Here is a 21,880-nt window from a genome sequence, read left to right as displayed (position 1 = left end):
AGCGCCCCGGCTCTGGAGGCGGGGCGGGACGGGATGGGGTGGGATGGGATCCCGCTGCCAGTCACAGCTTGTGCCCGCCTTCTGCCTGGACCCGCCCCGTCTCCTCCCGCTCGCGGTGTTCCGCCGAGCATGCCGCTGGATCACCGCCGCCTGTGCGGCCCGGAGGAGTCGCAGCCGCCGTTGCTGTGGGCAGGGTCCGCGGCCGAGGATGAGGAGGACGAGGATGGCGCGGGGGCGGCGCCGCGGGACCCCTGTGCCCTGCGGCCTCTGTTCGCGCGGGCCGGGCTGCTGAGCCAGGCGCAGGGCTCGGCCTACGTGGAGCTGGGCAGCGGCACCAAGGTGCTCTGCGCCGCCTGGGGACCGCGGGAGGCGGCCGAGCCCGGCCCGGGCCGGCTGCTCTGCGAGTTCCGCCGGGCGCCCTTCGCGGGGCGTGGGGCGCGGGGCCGGCCGGGCGCGGTGGCGGAGCGGGAGGCGGAGCGGGAGGCGGCGGCGGCGCTGCGGGAGGCGCTGGAGCCGGCGGTGCGGCTGGGCCGCTACCCGCGGGCCCGCCTGGCCGTCAGCGCGCTGCTGCTGCAGGACGGGGGCTCGGCGCTGGCCGCCGCCGTCAGCGCCGCCGCCCTGGCGCTGGCGGACGCGGGCGTGGAGATGTACGACCTGGCCGTGGGCTGCGCGCTGTGCCGGCCGCCCGCGCTCGCCGCCTCATGGATGCTGCAGCCCGCCGAGCCCGAGGAGCGCCGCGCCGCCGCCCGCCTCACGCTGGCCCTGCTGCCCGCCCTCAACCAGGTGTCGGCCGTGCTGGGCGGCGGCCGGGGCGGCCCGCCCGAGGACTGGGCGCAAGCCCTGCGGCTCGGCCTCGATGGCTGCCACCGGCAGTACCCGGTGCTGCGGCAGAGCCTGCTGCGGGCCGCCCAGCGCCGCGATGCCGCCGCCGCCGCCGCCACCGCAACTGCTGCCGCCGCTACCGCAACTGCTGCCGCCGCTACCGCAACTGCTGCCGCCGCCGCCACCAGTGCCTGAGCGCCCATGAGACCTGCGTCCCCCGGTCTGCGGATGGGGGCATGTCCCAGAGCCCGCCCGAGTTGTTTTCAGTGCTGCCGGAGACCCCTGGAGCCTACCTGATCCACTCATCGCTGTTGGGGATTAAAATACGTTTACTTTTAGAATCTTAGAAGTTTATTAAGTTGAAGCTGAAGTTCAGTTGTAACTGCTGGTGAACCTCCAGATCCAGCCTGATCCATGCCTCATGCTGCTGGAGACTGGATGAGCGAACCTTTGCACTGCTGGAGACCCCCACGTGCTGCCCGCAGAGCTGGAGGCCCAGGAACTGTGCTCAAGGACACTGGAATCTGCTCCCCGGAGTGCACCTGAGAAGCCCTCGTGTTGCAGGAGACCATTCCTGACTGGCACCGTGGGATCCAAACAGCCTTACATGCTGCTGAAGCCCCCGAAGAACAGTTTCCATACTGCATCAGCAGCCAGAGCCTGTCTGAGACCTCCCTCCAAGCAATTGCTGGCACTCCAGGACCCTACATCTCACCCTGGGGTGGTCACAGCACCAGGCTGAAACCCTCAGTCCAAGCTCCCCACCATATCCATCTGTGCAGGCAACATCTAGGCAGCACCAGCAGGAACCACGTCATGCCATGGACTACACATCCCTTGGACTTCTTGCCCAGGCAGTGCTTCAGGGTGGCAGAGTTGTGTTTTGTTCATTTTTTGTAATAATAAATCATACTTTTTTCATATTGGGGTCACCCCCTCTTCTCCCACTGGCATTGAAGAGTTCAGGGGGAGCTGAGTGCTTCCTTGGAATCTGATTATTCCTGGGTATGGAGTGGAACAGGTGATCTCATCTGCCGAGCTGCACCATGGTGGGCTGGTAGGGAATATTCTGGGTATTTTCCATTGGGCTACAGGGCAGAGCTGCACTCATGCCTCTGGGCTGAGCTGTAGGAAAGGCAGCATCCAGGAAAGCCCTCTGAGCTGGGGGCTGTGTCTGGCAGCACATAAAATGAGGTACAAACCTCTGCACTTCAGACGATTAAAAACTGCATTGGAGTTGAATAACCAGAGAAAAGAAATACAAATTATTTTTCTTTCCAACACAATACCGTCTCTTACCAGAGCTAATTAGAAATACAGAACGAGCTCCTACCAGTGAGAAAAGGACAACTGAGAAATGAGGGACACAGAACTGAAACATGACACTGGGGAGCACAGGGGGGACCAGGACTCTTTGGGTACAGGCCAGGGGCCCTCGTAAAGCTCTTACTAGAGTCCAGCTGACTGCAGATGCAATGCCTGAGAACAGCCTGTGGAAAAACAGTAAGGAAAATGCATTTGGGAGCTGGGGCAAATGGGAATGATTGGGCTGCCATTGCCCCACTGCTGGTCCTGCAGGTCACATCAGAGCTAGGCTTGGCACATCCCAAAATCCCACAAAAGCCTTCTAAAGCTGGCTTGGTGTGGTTCCTTCTGATGGTGGGATGCTGAGCAGCTCTGAAAACCATCCTGGGCTGTACCTGTGCCTGCTGCACCAATTCCCAGGGTCTGAAGGTTGGGATGCCACTTGTGCCATAGGGGTGGGAGCCCTGGGCTGCGTTCTCTCTCCACAGCATGCTGTGGGTGAGGTGATACTGGCAGCAAGGCAGATGGGATTTGAGATGCAACTTTGGGATATGGTCTTTTGTATTTTTTTATTGCTCTGTTCCCTCCCCAGGCCACCTCTGCTTATCCATCGGTCTGAAAACAGGAGAAAAAAACCCCAAAACAACAAGTGCACTGAAACACAAATGCTTCTCTTGCCAAAGCTGGCTGGCAGTGCCTGGGGTGGGACACGGGGCTGCCAGTGACAGGGGATGGCCATGCCGAGGGTGGGCACCTCATGTTGTGTGTGGCACTACCTGGAAGCCTCCAAAGAAAGAAAGAACACAAGCTGGGAAGGGCTGGCCTCACGGGAAGGCCATGGCGTCTCAGTCCTGCTACTGGCTCCCCTTGGGGTCTGACGTGTGGGTTTTCACCTGTGGGGAGAAACACACAGCATGGCCATCCTGTGATGCACTCCAGCAGTAGGATTAAACTCAGCACCCTGCCCAGCACAGGGGTACCTGGGATCCCCCACCCACCTGGAGGATGCAGGTGTGGGAGCAGCACCTTTGATAAAATGTATTTCTGCTCCGAGGGACTTTTTTTTCAGCCTTGGTGCTGGAGCGATGCAAACCCAGGGAGTTGCTGCAGGGTACTTGGGGATGTTCTGGTTGTGCCAAAGGTTTTAGCCCTGGCACACAGCTGGAATGGCTTGGGGAACCCCAATGGAGCATCTGTTCTGCTTCAGGCATCCCTCACAAGCAAGCAGGGGGGGATTTTAGAGAAACAGAGTGTGGCATAGGATCTGGCCTTCCTCTTACCATCTCCTCTGTGTCTGTGCTCTTGTCCACACTGTCGGTGTTGCGCAGGTCGCTGTCCCCATCAGCCCCCATCCCCTCCTTCCCCTGCAGCTCCTGTGACCCCTCTCCCACTGGGGATGGTGACTCTGTCTCTGGCTCTGTCCTCTTCTTCTCACTCTCCTTGGACCCTGAAAAGGCAGAGACAGAAGAAATTTGGGGTACCTGTGCAAACACCAGTTCTGTCCTCACCTGTTTCCCTTGTGCCAAAAGGTGGGGTCTTCCTGGCCAGCCCAAAGAAGGGAAAGGATGTGGGTAACCCGCCCAGCCAGTTCTGGCTGTCCTGGGCACACAGGGAGGTTTCCCTTAAACCTCCCAGCTCAGGGCTCAGACTCATGTGTGCCCATGGGCTGCCTGGCACAGACACACAGGTGTTGGAGGGTCTGCAGCCGGTCCCCTCACCTGTGAAACGCTCTCTCCGCTGGTCCATGCGGTCCAGGCTCTCCAGCAGACTGTCCACCTGTTCCTTGATCTGGCTCAACTCCCCCTTGATGGAGTGCAGCTCTTCAGCTTGCACTGTTGGAAGAGGAGCCATGAGGATCCCACCCAAAGCCAGGAAGACGTGCCATCCTGGGCAGCCACATCCAGACCATCCCCCTCTCTGGAGCATTCCCCTTCTCTGGAGCAATCTCCTCCTCAAAACTTTCTCCTCTATGAAACATCCTCCCCTCTGGGCATTCTTGGGGAACAGGAATGGATCCAGGGAACAGCCAGCACACCAGCTGCTCTAATGTACCGAGACACAAGAGCTCAGCTTTCTCTTCCTTCCAGCCCTGTTGCACTTACACTTTGTCCGTCCTGTTGTAGAGCTGGTGCTGCTCCTCATCCCATGCTGGGGACTCAGGCTGCTCTTGCTTCCTGCTCCCAAGTGAGACCGCCTGGTCTTGACTGGGATGCGGTTAATGAGTGGGGGGATCTTCTGGTACTCATGTACCCTGCAAGGGCACAAGGGCACAGTGGTGTGAGCACAACCTCAGAGGTGCAGCTGCCGCCCCTACCAGCCAAGAGAGCATCTCCTGGGGTCCCTGTGCAGTAAAGGACCCCCAGCCTGGGCACTGCCCTGCCCACATGTTGTCCCTGCCTGAGGCACCCCTCCCCAAGGCCCCCAGCCTGGGGAAGATGCAGCTCCTCCAAGTGGGGAAACACCACCGAGCCTTTGTGAAAGGCAAGGGGACGGATGCCCAGGGACACCCCATTTTTCCATGATCAGAGACAGTTGTGCACCAAACCCACACGTGCTCAGCTCATCTTGCTCCTGGGATGCTGCGCTCACCAGTATGGGAAGTCATCCCTGTAGAGATCGTAGTCGAGGTCACAGTTACTGCTGCAGGAGGGGGAGAGAGCAGACAATGTCACCCATGTACACCGTGGGGCAGTCACCGCTGGGCATAAACCCACCCAGCCTTCATCCCTGGGGAGTGGGAGGCATCCCGGAGGATCCCACACAAGCTGAAGCATGGTCCAGGAGATGGCTCTGCCCTGGAAGTGATCTTCCTCAGAATCAAACAAGGGTGTTAAGGGGGATGGTGAAAGACCCCGGGTCTGCCCTCAGGAACCTGCATTCAGAGAGCCCTGATGTTAAATTTCATGGTCGTGGCTCCACGCACATGCTGCCAGCTTGCTTGGCTCCAAATTAAGAAGAGATTTGCCAGGAGATACTTCCACTGCAAGTAGCAACATTCCAGTGATAAATCAAGCACTCTGGACCAGGAGCAGGGAGTGGAGAAAGGTGAACAAAGAAGAGGAGAAGGAAGAGGAAAGATGCTGAAACTCATTTTGCTGCTTCAGCTCTTGTGGAGTCAGGGAGCGTAGGATTAAGCCTAACTCAAGGGGAGACAAAGCCTTGATCTGAGTATCACTTGGAGCAGGGATCCTTCACGCTGCCAGGAATGGAGGGACCAGGACAAGGTCCCTCAGGGCTCCAGATATGGCTGCAGATGCACTTCTCACCACAGGATCAATGCGGGAGCTCAGGGAGAGCTGGAGGTGTGCTGGGGGGCTCGCAGGCAAGCTGGGCTGCCCTGCCTGGGGCACCAGGCCTAGGTTAGGCTTGTCCAGTCCAGAAGGCAGCTTGGAGCCCATCATGGGGCAGAAGCATCCCCTGTCCCAATGCCACCCTGCTTTCTTCAACAACCATCTGCACAGAACAAAGCCCACAGGCACTAGCCCTCCTGGTAAGGATGAGCTGGCAGCCCTGAGGAACCAGGACCCGCCTGCTCCTCTGCTTCACACCTAGGGTACAATTATCAGGGTGTATTTTGGGACCTTTTGGTCCAAGCTCACTACCTTCCCAGTTTCCATCACTGTGATGGGCACAGCAAGTCCTTCATGGTCAGGGAGGAAGGTCACAACTTGCCCTGGGGGTGTGGGGAATGGGCAGAGGGAAAAGTGTTCTAACCCACACACAGGGCACAGGGGTGGTGTCCCCTGCAATGACAGCTGATGCTGTGTGGAGCCCATGCCAAAAGGGTTGGGGATGCCACAGGCCACCTTGTACTGTGACAGAACTGGTGGCACTGCGGCACTACTAGTCTTGGGGTCTAGCATCCAACTGGGGACACAGTAAGGGGTTTTCTGGCTCAGATCTTTGCTCAGAGCATCCTCTGGGAAGAGCAAAAGCAGTGGCTGCCATGCTCCCCTGCCCAAGGGGGCTGGCAGTCCCAGCCCTCCAGTGCTGCATCCCTTCAGCTCCATGGCAACGGGCAGAGCAATTAGTTCATTCAGGGTGTTAGCAGAAAAGCCCTAACCAGACAAGAGGCCAACTTCAATCCCCTCCTCACCACACATCCACTGAAACGTGGAGCCAGAAGTGCACGGGGATGGGGACGGGCTCTTCATCTACCACTTGTACCATCATCACCATCACCTACTGCCCTCCTCAGGGCCATCACCACCCCCGTGTGCCTCTGCAGAGCTGTCTGTCCTTGAGGAACAGCATTTAAAGGCCACAATTGCAGCTGACATTGACACAGAATCATAGAATCCTGGAATGGTTTCAGTTGAAAGAGTTCTTAAAGCTCATCTCGTTTCAAACCCCCTGCCGTCAGCAACAACACCTTCCACTAGACCAGGTTGTTCCAAGCTCCAGCCAACCTGATCTTGAACACCTTCCAGGATGGGACATCCACAGCTTGTCTGGGTAACCTGTGCCAGTGCCTCACCACCCTCACAGGGAAGAATTTATTCCTCATGTCCAACCTAAACTTGCCCCCTGACCGTGTGAAGCCATTACTGGGGGGCAACATCTGTTGCGGGTGGGGACATCACAGGGCTCTGCTTGTTTTCCCATTGCCTTCAAATGGGGAAGGGGAATCCTCACACCCCATTAACGACACACACCAGGAGGAGCCTGGCAAAGACTCCAAATGGCACCTGTGCACCAGGTGATGCTCCAAGAGCCCTGTTGGGATGAGGCAGGGATGTCCCTACCTCTGCCTCCTATCTGGAATAGCCAGAGGTGAGAGTGACAGAGAGCAGGGGAGGGAGAGGAGCCAGGTGTGGGACAGTCCCCCAGCCCCCAGTGCAGCCCCCACCCCGTACACAGGCACTCACTGGTACAGGCTGCTGCTGTGATGCCTCTTCTGGCCCAGCCTGGCCCGGCTCGGCTTGGACTCCCTGGCCATATCCAGATCTGAGGGGAGAGGAGGGGAATGAGCAGTGGTAAGAAAAGGGGATGCCAATGTCCTACCCCACATAGACACATCTCTGGTACCAGCTTCCCAGCCATGCTTCTTTCCTGGCTGGAGATGTCCCACTGCAGAGCATCCACAGGACGAGCAGGGGGCTGGCAGATCTCTCTAGACTTAAGTGTTTGGGAAGGATTGGGAGCAACACAAGGTTGTTCCAGAAATGTAACAGCTCCAGCTATCCCCTCCCATGGGTGCCCCTTCCCAAGGACCCAAAGCTGGGCGCGCTCCAATTAGGGCGGCAGAAAGCACCTCTGATGATGATGGTAATTAACCTGCAGAGACATTTCCCACCATTGTGGTGAATTCACCTTTGCTATCACTCCTGCTGGGTCGTTGGGTTATTTTTCAGGAATATGCAGGCCAGCGGGATGCCAAGGATGGGGGAAACCCTGTGTCCAGCTGCTTCATCCTCCCCAAAGCTGCTGAGACATTTGTGATGATATGTGGGGTGGAGATGCCTCTGGGCGCATAGCTCAGTGATGCCACATCACACCTCTCCAGCAATGCTCTTCATCCCTTTAGGATTTCACAGCCAATATCCATACAAAAGCCAGCTTGAGTCTATTTTCTGCATGTATATTTGAGAGGCACTAATACTGTGGTTTGTGAATATCTCCATGTATTTAATTTTGTAATTTTGGGACACTCCAAAGCCTCTGTGGCCACTGGGTTGAGGAAACAGTTGAGGGCTCCCTCTTGCACACTCACCCTTGGCCACACTAGGTGTGACCAGCTGTTCCATGGGTGACACTGGGGATGCTATTGCACCAGGGAACCCCATGCTGAAGCTTCTCAAGTCATCAGGGAGCATACCAGCCCATCAGAGCGGTCTCAGCCTCCCAGGAGCCTGGCCACTGGCCACAGACCCCTCAAGCCCCACAGCTGTTGGAGCAAGGTCCTGCTATCCCTACAAAGAGGGTTTCTGAGTGAGATCTGAGTAGAAGGAAATCGGCACTTTTTTTCATTTGCTTTCCAGGCTGCCACCATGTGCAGCGAAGTCTGCAGACTGGCTCTGATCTCAGGGTGAGCTGGGGATGGTGCTTGGTGTGCACCAGAAAACACTGGCACCCATCTTCCATGAGTGCAGTAGCATCCCTAGGGATGGCCACACTCACTGCTCAGGGCCAGAGCCCGCTGTTGACATCCCTCTCTCCAGCCCATCACACCTGCCCAGCACAGACACCCACTCTCCTCCCTGACAGCAGGACAGAGACCTCAGCACCCCAGCCAGGGACCCCAGCCATGGTTAGACACCCTGTCACAGGCCACCAGCATCATGGGGACTGTCCTGCTGGGGCAGGGCACCATCACCCCAGGCTGATTGCCTGTGTCTGGGCTCCCTCCCATCCCCAGAAACAGAAGGGTACTGGTAGAATATTCCTGTCTGGGTGAAGTAATGGTTTAGGGGAATAATGCATGGGGGGACATCCCAGCACTTGGAGGATATTCCTATCCTGGGGGGGTGTTAGCAAGAGGGCATCCCAGTATTGAGACCACATCCCTGACCTGGCATTAATGGCATGGGGACAAGTCAGAACTAGAAGGAATCCCTGTCCTAGGAGGGAATGGCATGGGGACATCCCAGTGCTGTGAGGAATCTCTGTCCTAGGAGAGAATGGCAAGAGGCATTCCAGTAGTGAGAGGATATTCTAGTCCTGAGGCTAATGGTGTGGAGGAGTAATGGCACGAGGACATCCCTGTACTGGGAGGACATCCTTGTCCCAAGGGCGATGACATGGGGTGGACCAGGCATCCAGGGTACTGGGATGCCATCCAGCCCCGGGTAGGGACAGGTACCGCTGTGGTGGGCACCCCAGAGGGTGCCGTGCCCGGGGTGGGAGGCCTTGGAGGTATTAGAAGGCTGCAGGGGGACACCCTCGCCTCGGTCACAGCTGCCAGCGCCGGTCGAGCATCCCAGTGCCGGGCGAGCATCCCAGTGCCGGAGCATCTCCCTGGGAAGGGGTGCGAGAGGAGAGCCGAACCCGCGGGGGAAGGGGCACTCGGGGAGGGTGGAGGGCCGGATCCGGCCGGTACTCACATCTCCAGCCCGTGTCCCCGCTGCCGAAGAGCGTCATGGCCCCGCTCCGGCCCCGCACCCCGCGCCCCGCACCCCGCGCCCGACCGAGCGCTACCACCGCCGGGCGGGGGGACCGCGGGCCGCACCACCGCGGCTCGCCAGGGGACACCACGCCCCGCACGGGGGTCTGGGGCAGCCCCGCTCCCTGTCCCTGCCCGCACCACTGCCGGCACCGCGGGGACCGGGCTTACCTTCCCGCGGGGATCGCCATCCTCACCTTCATCTTCCCTGGGCTCCTTCCAGCTCCATCCTCCTGCCTCATTTGCTGGATTCTGCCCTTGAGAACTCCAGCCTCACCTTATCCTCCCTGGGCTCTTTTCCACCTCCATCCTCCCACCATCTCTCACCTGCTGCACCCTGCCCTCCTGGCCACCAGCTCATTTCCCCCTGAGTTTGCCCAGTTTGCCCGGGGCTCCAAGCCCAGCCCAGCAATAGTGGCACAGTGGATAGTGCCTTCCCTCAGCTGACAGTGTCCAACCAACAGGCCATGAAACACCCTGGCTGAAGACATTTTAATTCCCACCCCAGCCCAGCACTGGAGTGTGCTCTTATGAAAGGAGGAGGGCAGTGGGGCACATCATCTCCAAGAGCACCCACTGACACCCACCAGTGCTGTGGGCACGGGTTTGCATCCAGCACACGGGGTGACTGGATCCATCCTGGGGCTGGAAGAAGCAGCTCTTGGCTAACACTATCCCTCCAAGACAACCCCATGTGCTGAAGATGAGTTCAGCCAAGGCTGGCCGTGGCTCCTGCAATCTCAGAACCCACTCCAGAGATGAAACTGGAAGTTCCACCAAGTGCAGGCAGGATATGGGCTGTGGGGAGGAAAAAAAGACAAACTACTCTTCCCAAGGGAGAGAGAGGCCTTTAATAATGACCGGGCAGATGATGAATGACCAGGTGATGGTGAGAGACCCACCAGGCTGGGCCGTTCTCACCCAAGTCAGGACTATGGCTCAGAGTTGAGCTCAATCCTCACTCTGAGCTGTGCCAAGGTCTCCACCCTGAAAGAGCCCCCTTGGTCCCTTGTCACACTGAGACCACAGTCCAGACACAGCCCAGCTGCCAATTTTGGAGGAGGATGCTTTTGTACCTGGCTGTTGGTACATCACCTGCCCAGGGTGTTGCAGAGTGATAGTGACAGATGAAGGTGAGGGGTAGAAGATGCTGTTTCAGGGATGCTGACATACAGCACACCCCTTCTTGCCAGGTCCCAGTGCCATGGGTCCCCTCAGCCCCTCAGTCCCTCCACAACTGAGCTGTGCAGAGATCCTCCTGAGCCATGGTCCAGGCTTGGCACAGCACCAGGGTCCTCCTGAGCCACAGGTTCAGCACAGCAGCCAGCGCTGGCCGGTTCCAAGGGCTACCAGCTCAGGGGTCCCGCTGCCACAGGGCGATGTGTTCCTGGGCTGCAATGGCATGTATAATCAGTGCCTCCCACCCCAGGAGAGACGCAGACATCTGGGCAGGGCTGGCAACAAGGGACAGACGCAGCAGAGCTAGGGATTGGCACCTCCAGGGCCCAGCACACCCAGGAAAGCACAGGAGGGCTCCCAGCCGCTCACTCACCGAACTGGCAGATGTACCGGTTTCGGGTCTTGCAGCGCTGGTCGTTCCAGTTGAAGGCGGCTGACGCTTGCATCTCCACACAGTTCCCAAACCTGTGTCCCACCAGGATGGTGGTGAAGCCAGCCAGAAGTGACACCATGCAGAGTTCAGTGTCCTCTAGATCCACTTACCCCTGGTTGTCTGGCTGCCCAAAAGCGAAGCTGGTGAACGAGGATGGCTCACCCACATCCCAGCGGAAGGAAGCCTTGGATGTCTTGTAGGTGAGACCTGGGGAAGCAGGAAGTGGGTTGGCATGTCTGCCGGCACCCCAGGCACTCTGTACCCTGGCTACTGCTGTCTCTCACCGATCCAGAAGTTTCCAGTCTCAAAATCGGTGTCTGTCACCCTGTTACCCATCTCCAAGCGGCTGAGGTAGAAAGCCAGGATGTCCTGAACCTTCTGGTTTCTTATCTGGGCCAGCATTGCTCCTTTTTCCTGTAGGGAAGGGAGTGAGTCTGCCCCACCTATGTGACCCAGCACTGCTCCAGGCAGAGGAGGGATGCCCAGGGGGGGCTGCAAGTATGGGTGGAACTTTTCAGCTGCATGGAAATGCTCAGAGCACCCCAGGAGTTCACCTGGCATTTAATTTTGGCTCCATAGTAGGTGTCGGCTTCAGGAGACACCATGAAGCAGTCGCTGTCTATCCGCACATCACAGGCATGGAAGGGGAAATGGATCTTTGCTGGAGACACAGGTAGGAGCAGGTGGGTCCTTGTGCCAGCAGAAATGGGCCCACAGAGGACACTTTGCCCCACTTTGGGGTCCCCTGCCTGTGCCACCCCACAGCACGCAGGTGGGCGCAGACTCACTGCCACACTCAGCTCCACCGTAGCCCGCGTCGCAGAGGCAGGAGCACTCCTCCTTCCTGAACCTTCCGTGGAGGCACTGCCCGCTGCACCTCACTGTGGGCACAGCACTGCATTAGCTGTCAGGGGGCTTGGCAGCCCATGCCTCCTCTGTGCTGGCTGTGCCGCCCGCACTGCACCGGCTGTGCCTGTGCCTGCCCTGCACACACACCTGCCCTGCAGCAGCCACGCACAAGCCTCTGCAGGCTGCACGGTGCCCTCTCACCTTGGCAGTACCTGCCCGTGTAGCCAGGGGGACAGGTGCACTGGCAGCTGCTCATGTCGAGGCGCCCACTGTTCCTGCAGCTCATGCGACAGGGGTTCCTGGGCACCTCTGGAAACACCAGTGACAGTGAGGGCATCAGGGGTGGAGGCATCTTCACCAGGGTCATGCAGAGGCCATGGTGACGGGGGGACTCACCGCAGAGCCCGCCACTGTGGTCCCAGGACTTGAAGCAGCCAGAGAGGCCAGCGGTGCAGAGGGAGCACCAGGGTCCCTGCTTGTAGGGCAGGATAGGCGTCCCGGCCACCTCCCAGTTGCCCCTGGCCCCACAGGCAGCTGGAGGAAGATGCCCCACCCACCCGACCAAGCCACGCCCCTTTCTAGGGCACGCCCACACCCACATTGCAAAGTCACACCCATTTCTAGATCACCGCCCTGCCTTCGTTGCCTAGCCCCACCCGCTTCCCACTTCCAGCACTCGGTCCCGTCCATAGCACTTAGCCCCGCCCACTTTAACACACAACACCGCCCAGAACATCCAAACCCTCCCGCTTCTCAAACATGGCCCTATTTGCATTTCCGAGCCACACCCACATCACCCAGCCCCACCCACTTCAGTGCACAGTCCCACCCACCACCAGAACAAGCTCTTCGCCCCCTCCGCTGCCGCACATCCCATAGCTCAACCCATGCCCCACCCTGGTTGAGACCCCATCCACATCTCTAAGCCCCACCCATTCACACCAAGCCCACCCCTCGCAGCCACACCCACCACGCCCCGGCCCCACCCTGCGGCCCCTTACCCTGGTGAGTAGGCGCAGGCGAAGGCCTCGCTGGGGCCATGGGGGCCGGGGCAGTGGTGCCGGCCGCAGCCCAGCTGCCCTGCTGTGGCCCATACCAGCTGTGGGAGAACATTTGTCACTGGGGTTGTGGACCCCAGCAGCCCCCCCATGCCCCTCATGCCCACCTGGGTGTAGTGGCGGCAGGTGGCATTGCCGGCGCAGCGCCCCGTCCTGTAGTCATAGCGTTGTCCCTCAGCAAACCAGAGCTCCAGCACGGCCCCGAAGCCTCCGGCGCCCGCCGGCAGCAGGACCTCGCTCCAGCCCAGCTGTGGGGCTGGTGGTGGAGCCGGGCCCTCCAGGCAGCGGGCTGCCCGTGCCCCTGCCTGCCGCCCCAGCTCCTCACTCCACTCCTGCAGGGATGAGCATGAGCCACCCAGGGAACAGCCCAAGGGGGCGTGGGGACCAACAAGATGGTCCGTCCAGGAGGTGACTGGGGGACATCAGAGGGTCGACAATGGATGATGCCGCAAGGGACCCCTAGGGACCAGTCCTGCCCCTGGTGTGGCCAGCTGGGGGGTGATGAAGGGACACTGAGGGCCACCACAGGACATGGGAGACACCCCTTGCGACCAGCCCTGCCTTTGGTGTGTTCAGGTGTGGGATGATTAGGAAGCATCAGAGGAACATGGGGGACCCCAAAAGGAATCTCAAGGGACCAGCCTTGCTTTTGGCGTGCCCTGGGTGTGGCAGTACAGGTGGCATGGTCTTCCCCAGGGGCCCCACACCAGCCAGCTCTTCTGCTTCATTAGCCTGTTAGCAAACTGCTGTGTGTCACCCATGGGCTGTCCACATCCCTGGCCATGGGGTGGAAAGTGGAGGTGACATTGAAGGTGGGGGACATGGGACCTGCAAAGGGGCTCACCAGCTTCTGCATGTTGGCAGCAGGGGGCTGCACTTTACTCCTCAACTTATTGTGAAGCGAGAGCACCAGGAAGGTCTCCTTCGTGCTGAGAGCTGGGGGGGAACAGCAGGGGATAGGGATGGGGCCAAGGGGGCTGAGGGGTACAAGTGCCCTCCCCGTATCCCTGTGGCCAGACCCATCCCTGCATGGCTGTGGCCGGACCCTTCAAGGGGCCGTGGGAATTCCCCCTGAAGGGTCCAACTGCAGCCGGGGATACCGGGAAGGCACACGGGTCTCCATGGAGACTTGAGGGGAGAGAAGAAAGAGCTTTTGGGCTGGGAGCACAAAAGGGGCAAGGGGCCGGGGGGGGGGGGGGGGGGCAGCCCGCTGGGCCCCCGTCTCGCATGGGTGGGCTGAGACTGCCAGGAATGTGCCCTCTCTGCCCCCCTGCCTCTCTCCTGCCAGGATCCAGACCCCACTGGGCAAGACCTATCATTAGCCCCCAGCACCAGCTGCAGGACCCCCAGCCCCATTCCATCAGTATCTCCATCCCATTACCAGCCCCAGAGCCCCCTGGTTCTATTGTAACACCAGCCCCAGAGCCCCCCAGCTCCATCCTATCACCAAATCCATGCCCGTTCTCCCAGCCTCATTCCATCCTCAGCCCCCATCACCCACCAAGACCCCGTTGCCACCCCTGGGTGCTCATCACCCACCCGGTCCCCTACACATCTAGTTTGGCCCAAGGCGACGGTGCTCAGAGTGCACTCACCCCCCAAAGCAGCTGCTTCCCAGCCCTGCTGCCAGAGAGGCAGCCCCTTTACCAGTTACCTCCCGGAGCCAGCGGGGACAACTTTCCTGGAGCATCCGACCTCGTCTCACCCACCCTCCACACCAGGAGGCTGCAAACCAGCAGGACCAAGAGCTTCATGTAGGTCCTGGGATGGAGGAGCAGACCCCCAAACTCCGGAGGGAGGACTGGGGAGAGCCGAGCCGCCCCGCAGCAGCCCCGACTTAGGGGCGAGCTCGGCCGCGCGCTCCTGCGTGCTTGTGTGTGTGTGTGTCTGGTTGCAGGATTTGATCCTATTCAGGACTCCAGACAGGCACCGCTGGGCAGCGGGAACAAAAGCTTGACGGGTGAGTAATAGCTCTGTCAAAACAGTTGCTCGCTGGAGCGAATGTGGCAGACAACTCCCGCGGCCCCGGGCTGCAGCCCCGCCGGGATGTCCCGCAGCGGGGTCAGCCCTCCGTGCTCTGCCTCAGCCCCGCTGCCCAGCCGGGGTCGGGGTGTGAGGGCAGCAGGAGCAGGGGTCGCAAGCGGCACCCACTTTGGGACACTGGGAGACTGGAAGCCAAGGGGCTGGGGCAGCAAGGGGGCCCCCTCTGCCAGCCTTCCTCCTGCCCCATGAATTAAACATGCCGGGGAGGTAACACACACCGCTGCAGGCATGAAGCCAAATACCCGCTCCGGAGAGCTGGGCAGCGTGGTTACAGGGTGGGAGGATGTGAGAGCCGGGGGGCCGGCTGCGGGAGAGATGCTGGGCCCAGGGGGGCCGTGTCTCAGCAGGCACCTGGAGTTAAGCAGAGGTCCCACAGCCCAGGCTGCTCAGGAAGCTCAATAGCGACACGAGAGCTTTGCTCCAGCACAGGGCTCCCAGAACCAATGCCAGGTACTCCCCTGGCACAGGGCAGAGATGTGGCATCAGACATCCCTGCTCAGGAATTCTGAAATGCCACAGGCAGGAGAGACTGGGAGCATCCTACACACCAGCTGTCAGGGCTGAGCTGGGTGTCAGCGTAAACCCAGCTCTAAATGCCTCAGTTCCCTCGGCCCGAGTCTAAACCTGACCCTGGCCTGAAGCCTGGCACTAATGCTAATGCCAACCCCATTTCTCATGCAAACCCTCCTGCTAATATGTATCTGAACCCTTGGTACTGATCTTAACACTAACATCAACCCTAATGAAAAAACTAACTTTAGCCCTAACAATTACTTTATTGCTAAACAAAACATTAAACTTGATGCTACCTCCAAACCTAACACTGTTAACCTCTACTCTAATCCTAATCCTAACCACAACCCTAACCCCAACTCTAATCCTTACCCTAATCCTAACCTCATCCCTAGCCCTAATGCTGACTCTAACATTAACCCTGACCCTTACGTTAATGCAGACCATAACACCAACTGCACTCAGCTTCAGGCTGCAGCAGCACCCTAGGGTTCCCCTCTGAACTCCAGCCAGGGCTGAGCTCACCTCAGCAAACCTGTGCTGAGTCCAGTGAGTCTGCAGCATTCCTGGGCTACCCTTCCCAGTAGCCCCAGCCCCACCGGTGAGCAGAACCCCTGCACAGACCCTAAGTCATCTTTTCTCCTAGGAGAATTTCCCAGGCTTAGCTAGTGCATGGGATTAGCCTCATCCTGCATCTCTGCGTGCCGGGGAGTCCCAGAGCCAGGACTGGCCATTTGTTGAGCCCAGCACTGCCAGTACCACCGTAAGTGCCGTGACAGCCACCGCCTGGCCCCGATATCTGCTGGCCCCGGGACATGAAAGGCCCCAAAGCTTCTGATGTGCAGAGAGGGAAAGGAACGGAAGGGAAGGGAGAGGTTAGAGCCAGTGCCAAGGGGAAACTTTCCTACAGCTCAGCCTCAGGCAGGGGAAAAACCAACAAACACATGGGCACAGGCTGCGGATAAATCCCAGCGAGCGCAGGAGTACGGCTGTGAGCAGAAACGGACTGTCAGCGTCTTGCCCCTCTAGTCAGCCCCAGCGTGATGCTCCTCATCCCACTGCCAGCCTGGCTGGCCCTGGGCATCCTGCAGCTGCCCCTTGGCAGCTCCCAGGTAAGGACCCTCATTCCCTCCCCTCCAGCCCCACAGCAGACCTCCCTCTATGGGCTGCTCAGCACCCGCCTCTCACACCCCAGCATCCCAACACCAGCCAAAAGAGGGGAGTGCAGCAGAGCCACAGCACCTGTGGAGCTGCCAGGGCCAGGGGGATGGTCATGGGGCTTTTCCCCTGCAGCAGTGAAATCATGTTAAATGCACTCAGGGCATGCAGCTTCTCCACAGCATCCAAGTGCCAGAGCACGACCGGGAGGTGAGGGTTGAGGCTGGAGCAGATACGGAGCCAGGGTCAGACTCCAACCAGGATGGGAAGGGGCTCTGTCCAGGGCAGGACATCCTAACAAACACCAAAGATGCTGTCTGCGTGGAAGGGTCCTTTCAGGCTGTGGCAGGATGGCAGGGGAATTCAGCAGGTGATTGGGGTGCCCCCATGATCCCCCAGGAATGCCTGAACTGGCAGCAGGCGCTCAGCGTGGTTCGGCAGATGCAGAAGCTGCTGGTGGCACAGGAGGCTGCCCACCTGCAGGGCACACGTGGGCTCCGGCACCAGCTTTCCATCCTCCAGAGCCGCCTCCAGAGACCGGCCGCCAAACGCAACGGTAATCCTGGCTGGTCCCCACTATGGGTGACATCCCCACGGGGCCAGCGCTGATCCCTGGACCCACACGTACAGCCTGGACAAGGGACCCCCAGCTCCTCGTCAGGCTGGAGTTGGCTCCAGGCTGGTGATATCCATCCCCACCCATGTCTGTCTGTCCACAGAGATCTGTCCGCAGCTGGCAGTGCCCCTGAATGGACGGATGCTGGGCCGGAGCCTGCGGGTGGGCCATGAGGTTCACTTTGTCTGCGACGGCGGCTTCCGGCTGATGGGCTCGGAGACACGTGCCTGCCGGCACAACCGCACGTGGAGTGGCACCCAGCCCTTCTGCAGAAGTGAAGTGGGGCAGGGCTGGGGTGCCTTAGGCTCTGCCCTTCCGACAGGCTCCTCTGTCACCCTGAGCTGTGGGATTCCTTTGCTCTGCCCAGAGGCTGCAGCAATGGGCACTGGGGTTGGGCAAGGATGCACTTCTCCAACTGATGCTCATGAACTCCTTCTCCCTAGGTATTGATGACTGCTCCAGTAACCCGTGTGCCAACAGTGGGACCTGCGTGGATGGCAACCAGAGCTACACATGCCTCTGCCCCCCAGGCTGGTCAGGCCCCAGCTGCCAGAGCCCCATCTACTCCTGTAGGTGCCTGGGTTTGGGCTGCGGAGGATGGGGATTCTCATAGGGACAGTACCTGGCTATGCTGCACCTGTCTCCCCCTTCCCTTGGCCCCCATCATCTCCCCTTACGCCAGCATATGACACCTGCTGTCCCCTGCAGACTGGGTGACACTGAGCAACACCTCCTTCAGCCGCCAGCCCCGCTGTGCCGAGGGCCGCTCGGGCTCCCGGCGCTGCAGCTGTGACATCGGCTTCCAGCTGCAGCCTGGTGGCGTGTGCCAAGGTAAAAGGAGGGTGAAGGTGATGGAGGGAGGGAACCAGGACTTGTGGCAATGGGACCTCTGGCCATTCCCCACTTTGTCCATCCTAGATGTGGATGAATGCCAGCTCTACCAGTCAAGCCCCCAGACGCAGATTTGCCTTCATGACTGCCTCAACCTCCCTGGCTCCTATCGCTGCCTCTGCCCCCCTGGATATCTACTCCATGCTGACCGGAACGCCTGTGAGGGTAGGAACCCAGGGTGCAAGGCAGGGACCCTCCCATAGGAAGAGGGGTGCAGTGGGGACAGTTCCACTTACCCTGTCACCACCACAGATGTGAATGAGTGCACTGGGAAGCAGCACAACTGCAGCCAGGGTGACCTCTGCATCAACACCTTCGGGGGCTACCGCTGTGTGCACCCCAAGTGCCCCCCACCACGCCACAACACCAGCTATGTCAAGACCTCTGCCTTGTGAGTACCATACTGTGTGTGGCTTGGGCTGTGTCATGCCCTGTCCCGGGGTGATGGGTCCTATTGTGTGCTGGGGACTGTATTGTGTCACCCAGGAGCAGCAGGTAGAGTGCAAGCCAGCGCTGGTAGCAAATTGCCACATGGGGTGCTCAGGTGTGCTTGGCATGCTCCCTGGTGGCCTTCGGATGCTGGGGGTGCAGGTGGGAGCACCCCAATACATGGTGGCTTTGTCCAGGATCTTGGCCCCTCTCAGAGCTCCAGCCTGGGGGGAATGATGCTGATTTTCCTCTGCTGCACATCCATGAGGTGTCATCAACTGCCTTCCAGCAGTCCCAGCCATCCCACTCTTGAGACTGAACTGCTTTGTGCCACCCAAATAGAGGAGCATCCCTGATCCTGATAAATTCCTCTCCAGGAGGCACAGCTGGCTCCATCCCTGGCCTTCAGCTGGGACTGTTGCACCCACCCAGTCCCAGCCTCAGAGTGTCACCCAGAGCTGTGTCCCTGCAAGCCATGGCATTTTCCTGGCAGAAACAGGGATGAGGCAGAGATCTGATGATGGGCACACTTGGATGTGGCTGTCTTGGGTTGCTCTGCCGCAGGACCAACAGCAAGGCTGGAGCTGCTTCCTGAGGCACGGGCTGGGCTTGTGTGCAAGGATGAGGGTGGCTCCCTGGGAGCCAAACCATGGCACTGAGCGGCGGCACCCTTCTCTCCTGGCAGCCAGTGCGAGAAGAACCCCTGCCCCATGGACAGCCGAGCCTGCCACCTGGCTGCCAGCTCTATCTCCTTCCACTACCTGCCACTCCAGGCCAACCGCACCGTGCCCCGTGTCCTCTTCAAGATGTCCACCACCCGCTTCGTGGGTGACAGCCTGCGCTTCGCCATCACGGGCGGGCGGGGCCAGGGCGTCTTCGCCGTGAGGCGCTCGGACCGGCAGACGGGAGAGCTGCTGCTCACCAGCCTCGTGGTGGGGCCAGCCACCCTGGAGGTGGAGCTGGAGATGAGCGAGTTCTCCCACAAAGTCCTCCTGGGCAAGCACATCTTCAAGGTCACAGCCTTTGTGTCCCCATATGTGTTTTGATTCCCTTTGGAGGCAAGTGTGGGGCTGTGCCAGGGCCTCTCCAGTGGAGCAGATTCAGCACAGTGGTCCCAGTATTTGCCCCGTTGGAGACATCCCTCTCCCATAATGCTTTCAGATAGCCACCACAGCAAAAACTGTGTTTATAGGAAAAACTCCATGGCCAATGGAAGGACCAGCCTGGGAGTGCCTGCCTCTGCCAGCCTTCTTTCTCTCTGCCCACATGGCACGTGGAGGGGAAAGATAGAGAGAGCCAACAGCACCTGGTATGCAGATTCAGCTTCTTGTATCTTGTAATTTCTAATAAAAAAATAGTGGCTGTAGGAAGGGTGTCCTCCTTGCTCTATGTTTTGTCCTCATTGGGCAAGACTCCTGGGGACAGCTGGTGGTTGTGCTAATGGCAGGGTTACCTTGCAGAGCTTGGGGTGCCAATAGAGCTACCAAGACCATCCAGGGTCATGCAGTGTCCATGTCCCTTCCAGCACCACTGTTCCTGGGGCCACGCTGAAGAGTCCTCCAGCATAAAAACGGGAGATAGGCTGAACAGAGAATCACAGAATGGTTTGGGTTGGAAGGGACCATATTGTGCCAGCTTCACTGCCATGGGCAGGCATAACTTCCAACACGCTGCCCTGAACATCCTGCACAGCCAAGACTGTCCTCAGCTGCCTTGGCAGTGCCTGGAAAGCACAGCAGGGATCTCTGCCACTGGTGAGCAGAGGATGATGACAGGGGCTGTGCTTCCTTGTGTCCAGTAGATTTCCCTCCGCAAAAGCTCTGACAGGAGCCGAGCACATGGCTGGTCAAAACTGCAGCTCCCCAGCTGACCAAGCACTCGAGCTGTCCCCGTACGCCCATCTCGAGGGTGGGCTGTGGAACAAGTGGGGTGCAGCACCCCACACTCCCTGGGGCACCCCGTGTCACTGCCAGCATGGCCAGACCCCCGTGCAGGGAGAGCAGCTGGGGGTTGAAAAGGTGACGAGGGCCTTTGGGGACAGCGAGCAAAGGACACGCCGCCTCCGGGACGCCCTTCACTCCGCACACAGAACCCTTCTTAGGTGAGTGTCCGGCCGGGGCTCCTCGCACAAAGCAGCCGCTGTGCACAGACCGCGGGCGGCCCATAAAGAGCTCCTTATTCCCCGCCGCCGGCACGGCCACCGGAGCCGGGCTCCGCGGGGCTGCTCCGCTGGACGGGGCGGAGAAGGGTCCCCAGGGGCAGCAGAGGTGCGGGCTGGGCTGGAGGGGCCGGCGGGGCTGCGTCACCAAAATCCGCAGCTGGCCCGTGCCGGCTGCGGCGACGGCCTGGGATGAAAAGTAGGGAATTACGGGGTAAATATTTATCCCTGCACATGAGGTGTCCCAGCCAAAATGGACACCACAAACGGGGTTTTGCTCAGGTTTTCTTCTACCCTTGAAACCTCCAGGTACAACTGGGCTAGTCACTAACACCCGCATCACCGACTGCTAATGACAATAAAAGTTTGTAAAGTTCACTACAAGAAGGACATGGAGGTGGTGTAGCGAGTCCAGAGAAGGGCAGTGGTGCTGGGGAAGGTCTGAAGCACAAGTCTAGTGATGAGCTAATGAGGGAGCTGGAAGGGCTCAGCCTGGAGAAAAGGAGGCTCAGGGAGGACACAATCACTCAACAGCTCCCTGACAGGAAGGTGGAGCAGGGGGAATCGGGTTCTCCTCTCAGGTAACAAGTGATAGGACAAGAGGAAATGCCCTCAAGTTGTGCCAGTAGAAGTTTAAATTAGATATGAGGGGAAAAGGTGACCAGAGACTGAGACAGGCTGCCCAGGCAGTGGTGAAATCATCATCCCTGGAATTACTCGTAAGGTGTGTGTATGTGGTAGCGGGGGACATGGTTTGGTGGTGAACACGGCAGTGCCGGGTTAGTGGTTGGACTCCATGATCTCTTCCAACATTACTGCTTCTATGATTTTATTTTCCCAGTGTTCTTGTAGTTCTATGCAGAGTCAGGAGTTGGACTTGATGTTCCAACTCAGGATAATCTAAGATTCCATGATCCAGGCATCCCTGGAATCTGTCTTGCTGGAATTGCTGATGCCAGACAATGCTAGGAGGGTTTCAAATCCATCAAATGCTGTGTTATCCTGGTTGCCCAGTGGTATCCTTTATCCTTCACTGATAAGGCAATCCTTAGTTCCCTGTCCTTTACTTTGTTTTACTTAAGCACAAACCACTGCAAATCCTCCAGTAAAATTCCAAACTCCCCAGTAAAATTCCATAACCTCATTATTTAACAGTGTAAATCTGAATATAAAAACAAAATTACTACATTTTCGTGCCATAAAGCCTGGTCGATATAACAGCGAATGGAATTTTCCAGGAGTGGGATGGCTTTATCTCACAGCCAGCCTCCACCGCTGGCTCAGTGGGCATCTCCAGCCCCATCTGTGTAGAATGACCCCCCTT

General features: G+C 59.0%; 4 protein-coding genes across 5 annotated transcripts; 2 read left to right on the top strand and 2 right to left on the bottom strand.

Annotated features, from left to right (window-relative positions):
• Positions 1–16: 16 nt before the first annotated feature.
• On the top strand, positions 17–1,745 carry EXOSC6 (exosome component 6). The gene has a single exon (XM_066194505.1). The coding sequence runs from the start codon at positions 34–36 to the stop codon at positions 1,015–1,017; it is 984 nt and encodes a 327-aa protein (XP_066050602.1). The 5' UTR covers positions 17–33; the 3' UTR covers positions 1,018–1,745.
• Positions 1,746–2,474: 729 nt separating this feature from the next.
• On the bottom strand, positions 2,475–9,467 carry LOC136295830 (RNA-binding Raly-like protein). Of its 2 annotated transcripts, none has more exons than XM_066194507.1 (7): positions 9,401–9,467; positions 6,996–7,074; positions 4,717–4,767; positions 4,230–4,378; positions 3,846–3,959; positions 3,408–3,574; positions 2,475–3,020 (listed from the first exon to the last, which is right to left on the bottom strand). In XM_066194507.1, the coding sequence occupies exons 2-7, from the start codon at positions 7,064–7,066 to the stop codon at positions 2,982–2,984; spliced, it is 591 nt and encodes a 196-aa protein (XP_066050604.1). In that variant the 5' UTR covers positions 7,067–7,074; positions 9,401–9,467; the 3' UTR covers positions 2,475–2,981. The 2 variants fall into 2 exon arrangements, with proteins under 2 accessions (XP_066050604.1, XP_066050603.1); XM_066194506.1 differs by lacking the exon at positions 9,401–9,467 and adding an exon at positions 9,171–9,207.
• Positions 9,468–10,525: 1,058 nt separating this feature from the next.
• On the bottom strand, positions 10,526–14,502 carry LOC136295828 (C-type lectin domain family 18 member A-like). The gene is made up of 12 exons (XM_066194504.1): positions 14,403–14,502; positions 13,593–13,684; positions 12,856–13,080; positions 12,692–12,789; positions 12,087–12,208; positions 11,892–11,999; positions 11,630–11,722; positions 11,396–11,502; positions 11,126–11,255; positions 10,952–11,048; positions 10,782–10,873; positions 10,526–10,621 (listed from the first exon to the last, which is right to left on the bottom strand). Exons 1-12 carry the CDS (start codon positions 14,500–14,502, stop codon positions 10,584–10,586), a joined length of 1,302 nt encoding a protein of 433 aa, XP_066050601.1. The 3' UTR covers positions 10,526–10,583.
• A 1,845-nt stretch (positions 14,503–16,347) lies between these two features.
• Positions 16,348–19,444, top strand: LOC136295827 (fibulin-7-like). Its single transcript, XM_066194503.1, has 8 exons — positions 16,348–16,416; positions 16,862–17,018; positions 17,182–17,352; positions 17,522–17,647; positions 17,787–17,909; positions 17,997–18,134; positions 18,222–18,360; positions 19,084–19,444. Exons 1-8 carry the CDS (start codon positions 16,348–16,350, stop codon positions 19,442–19,444), a joined length of 1,284 nt encoding a protein of 427 aa, XP_066050600.1.
• Positions 19,445–21,880: the final 2,436 nt, after the last annotated feature.

This window comes from Chamaea fasciata, unplaced genomic scaffold (genome assembly GCF_029207755.1).
Source record: "Chamaea fasciata isolate MVZ Bird 193981 ecotype frontalis unplaced genomic scaffold, bChaFas1.0.hap1 SCAF_12, whole genome shotgun sequence".
Classification (NCBI taxonomy): domain Eukaryota; kingdom Metazoa; phylum Chordata; class Aves; order Passeriformes; family Sylviidae; genus Chamaea; species Chamaea fasciata.
This window is presented reverse-complemented; position numbering and strand designations above follow the sequence as displayed.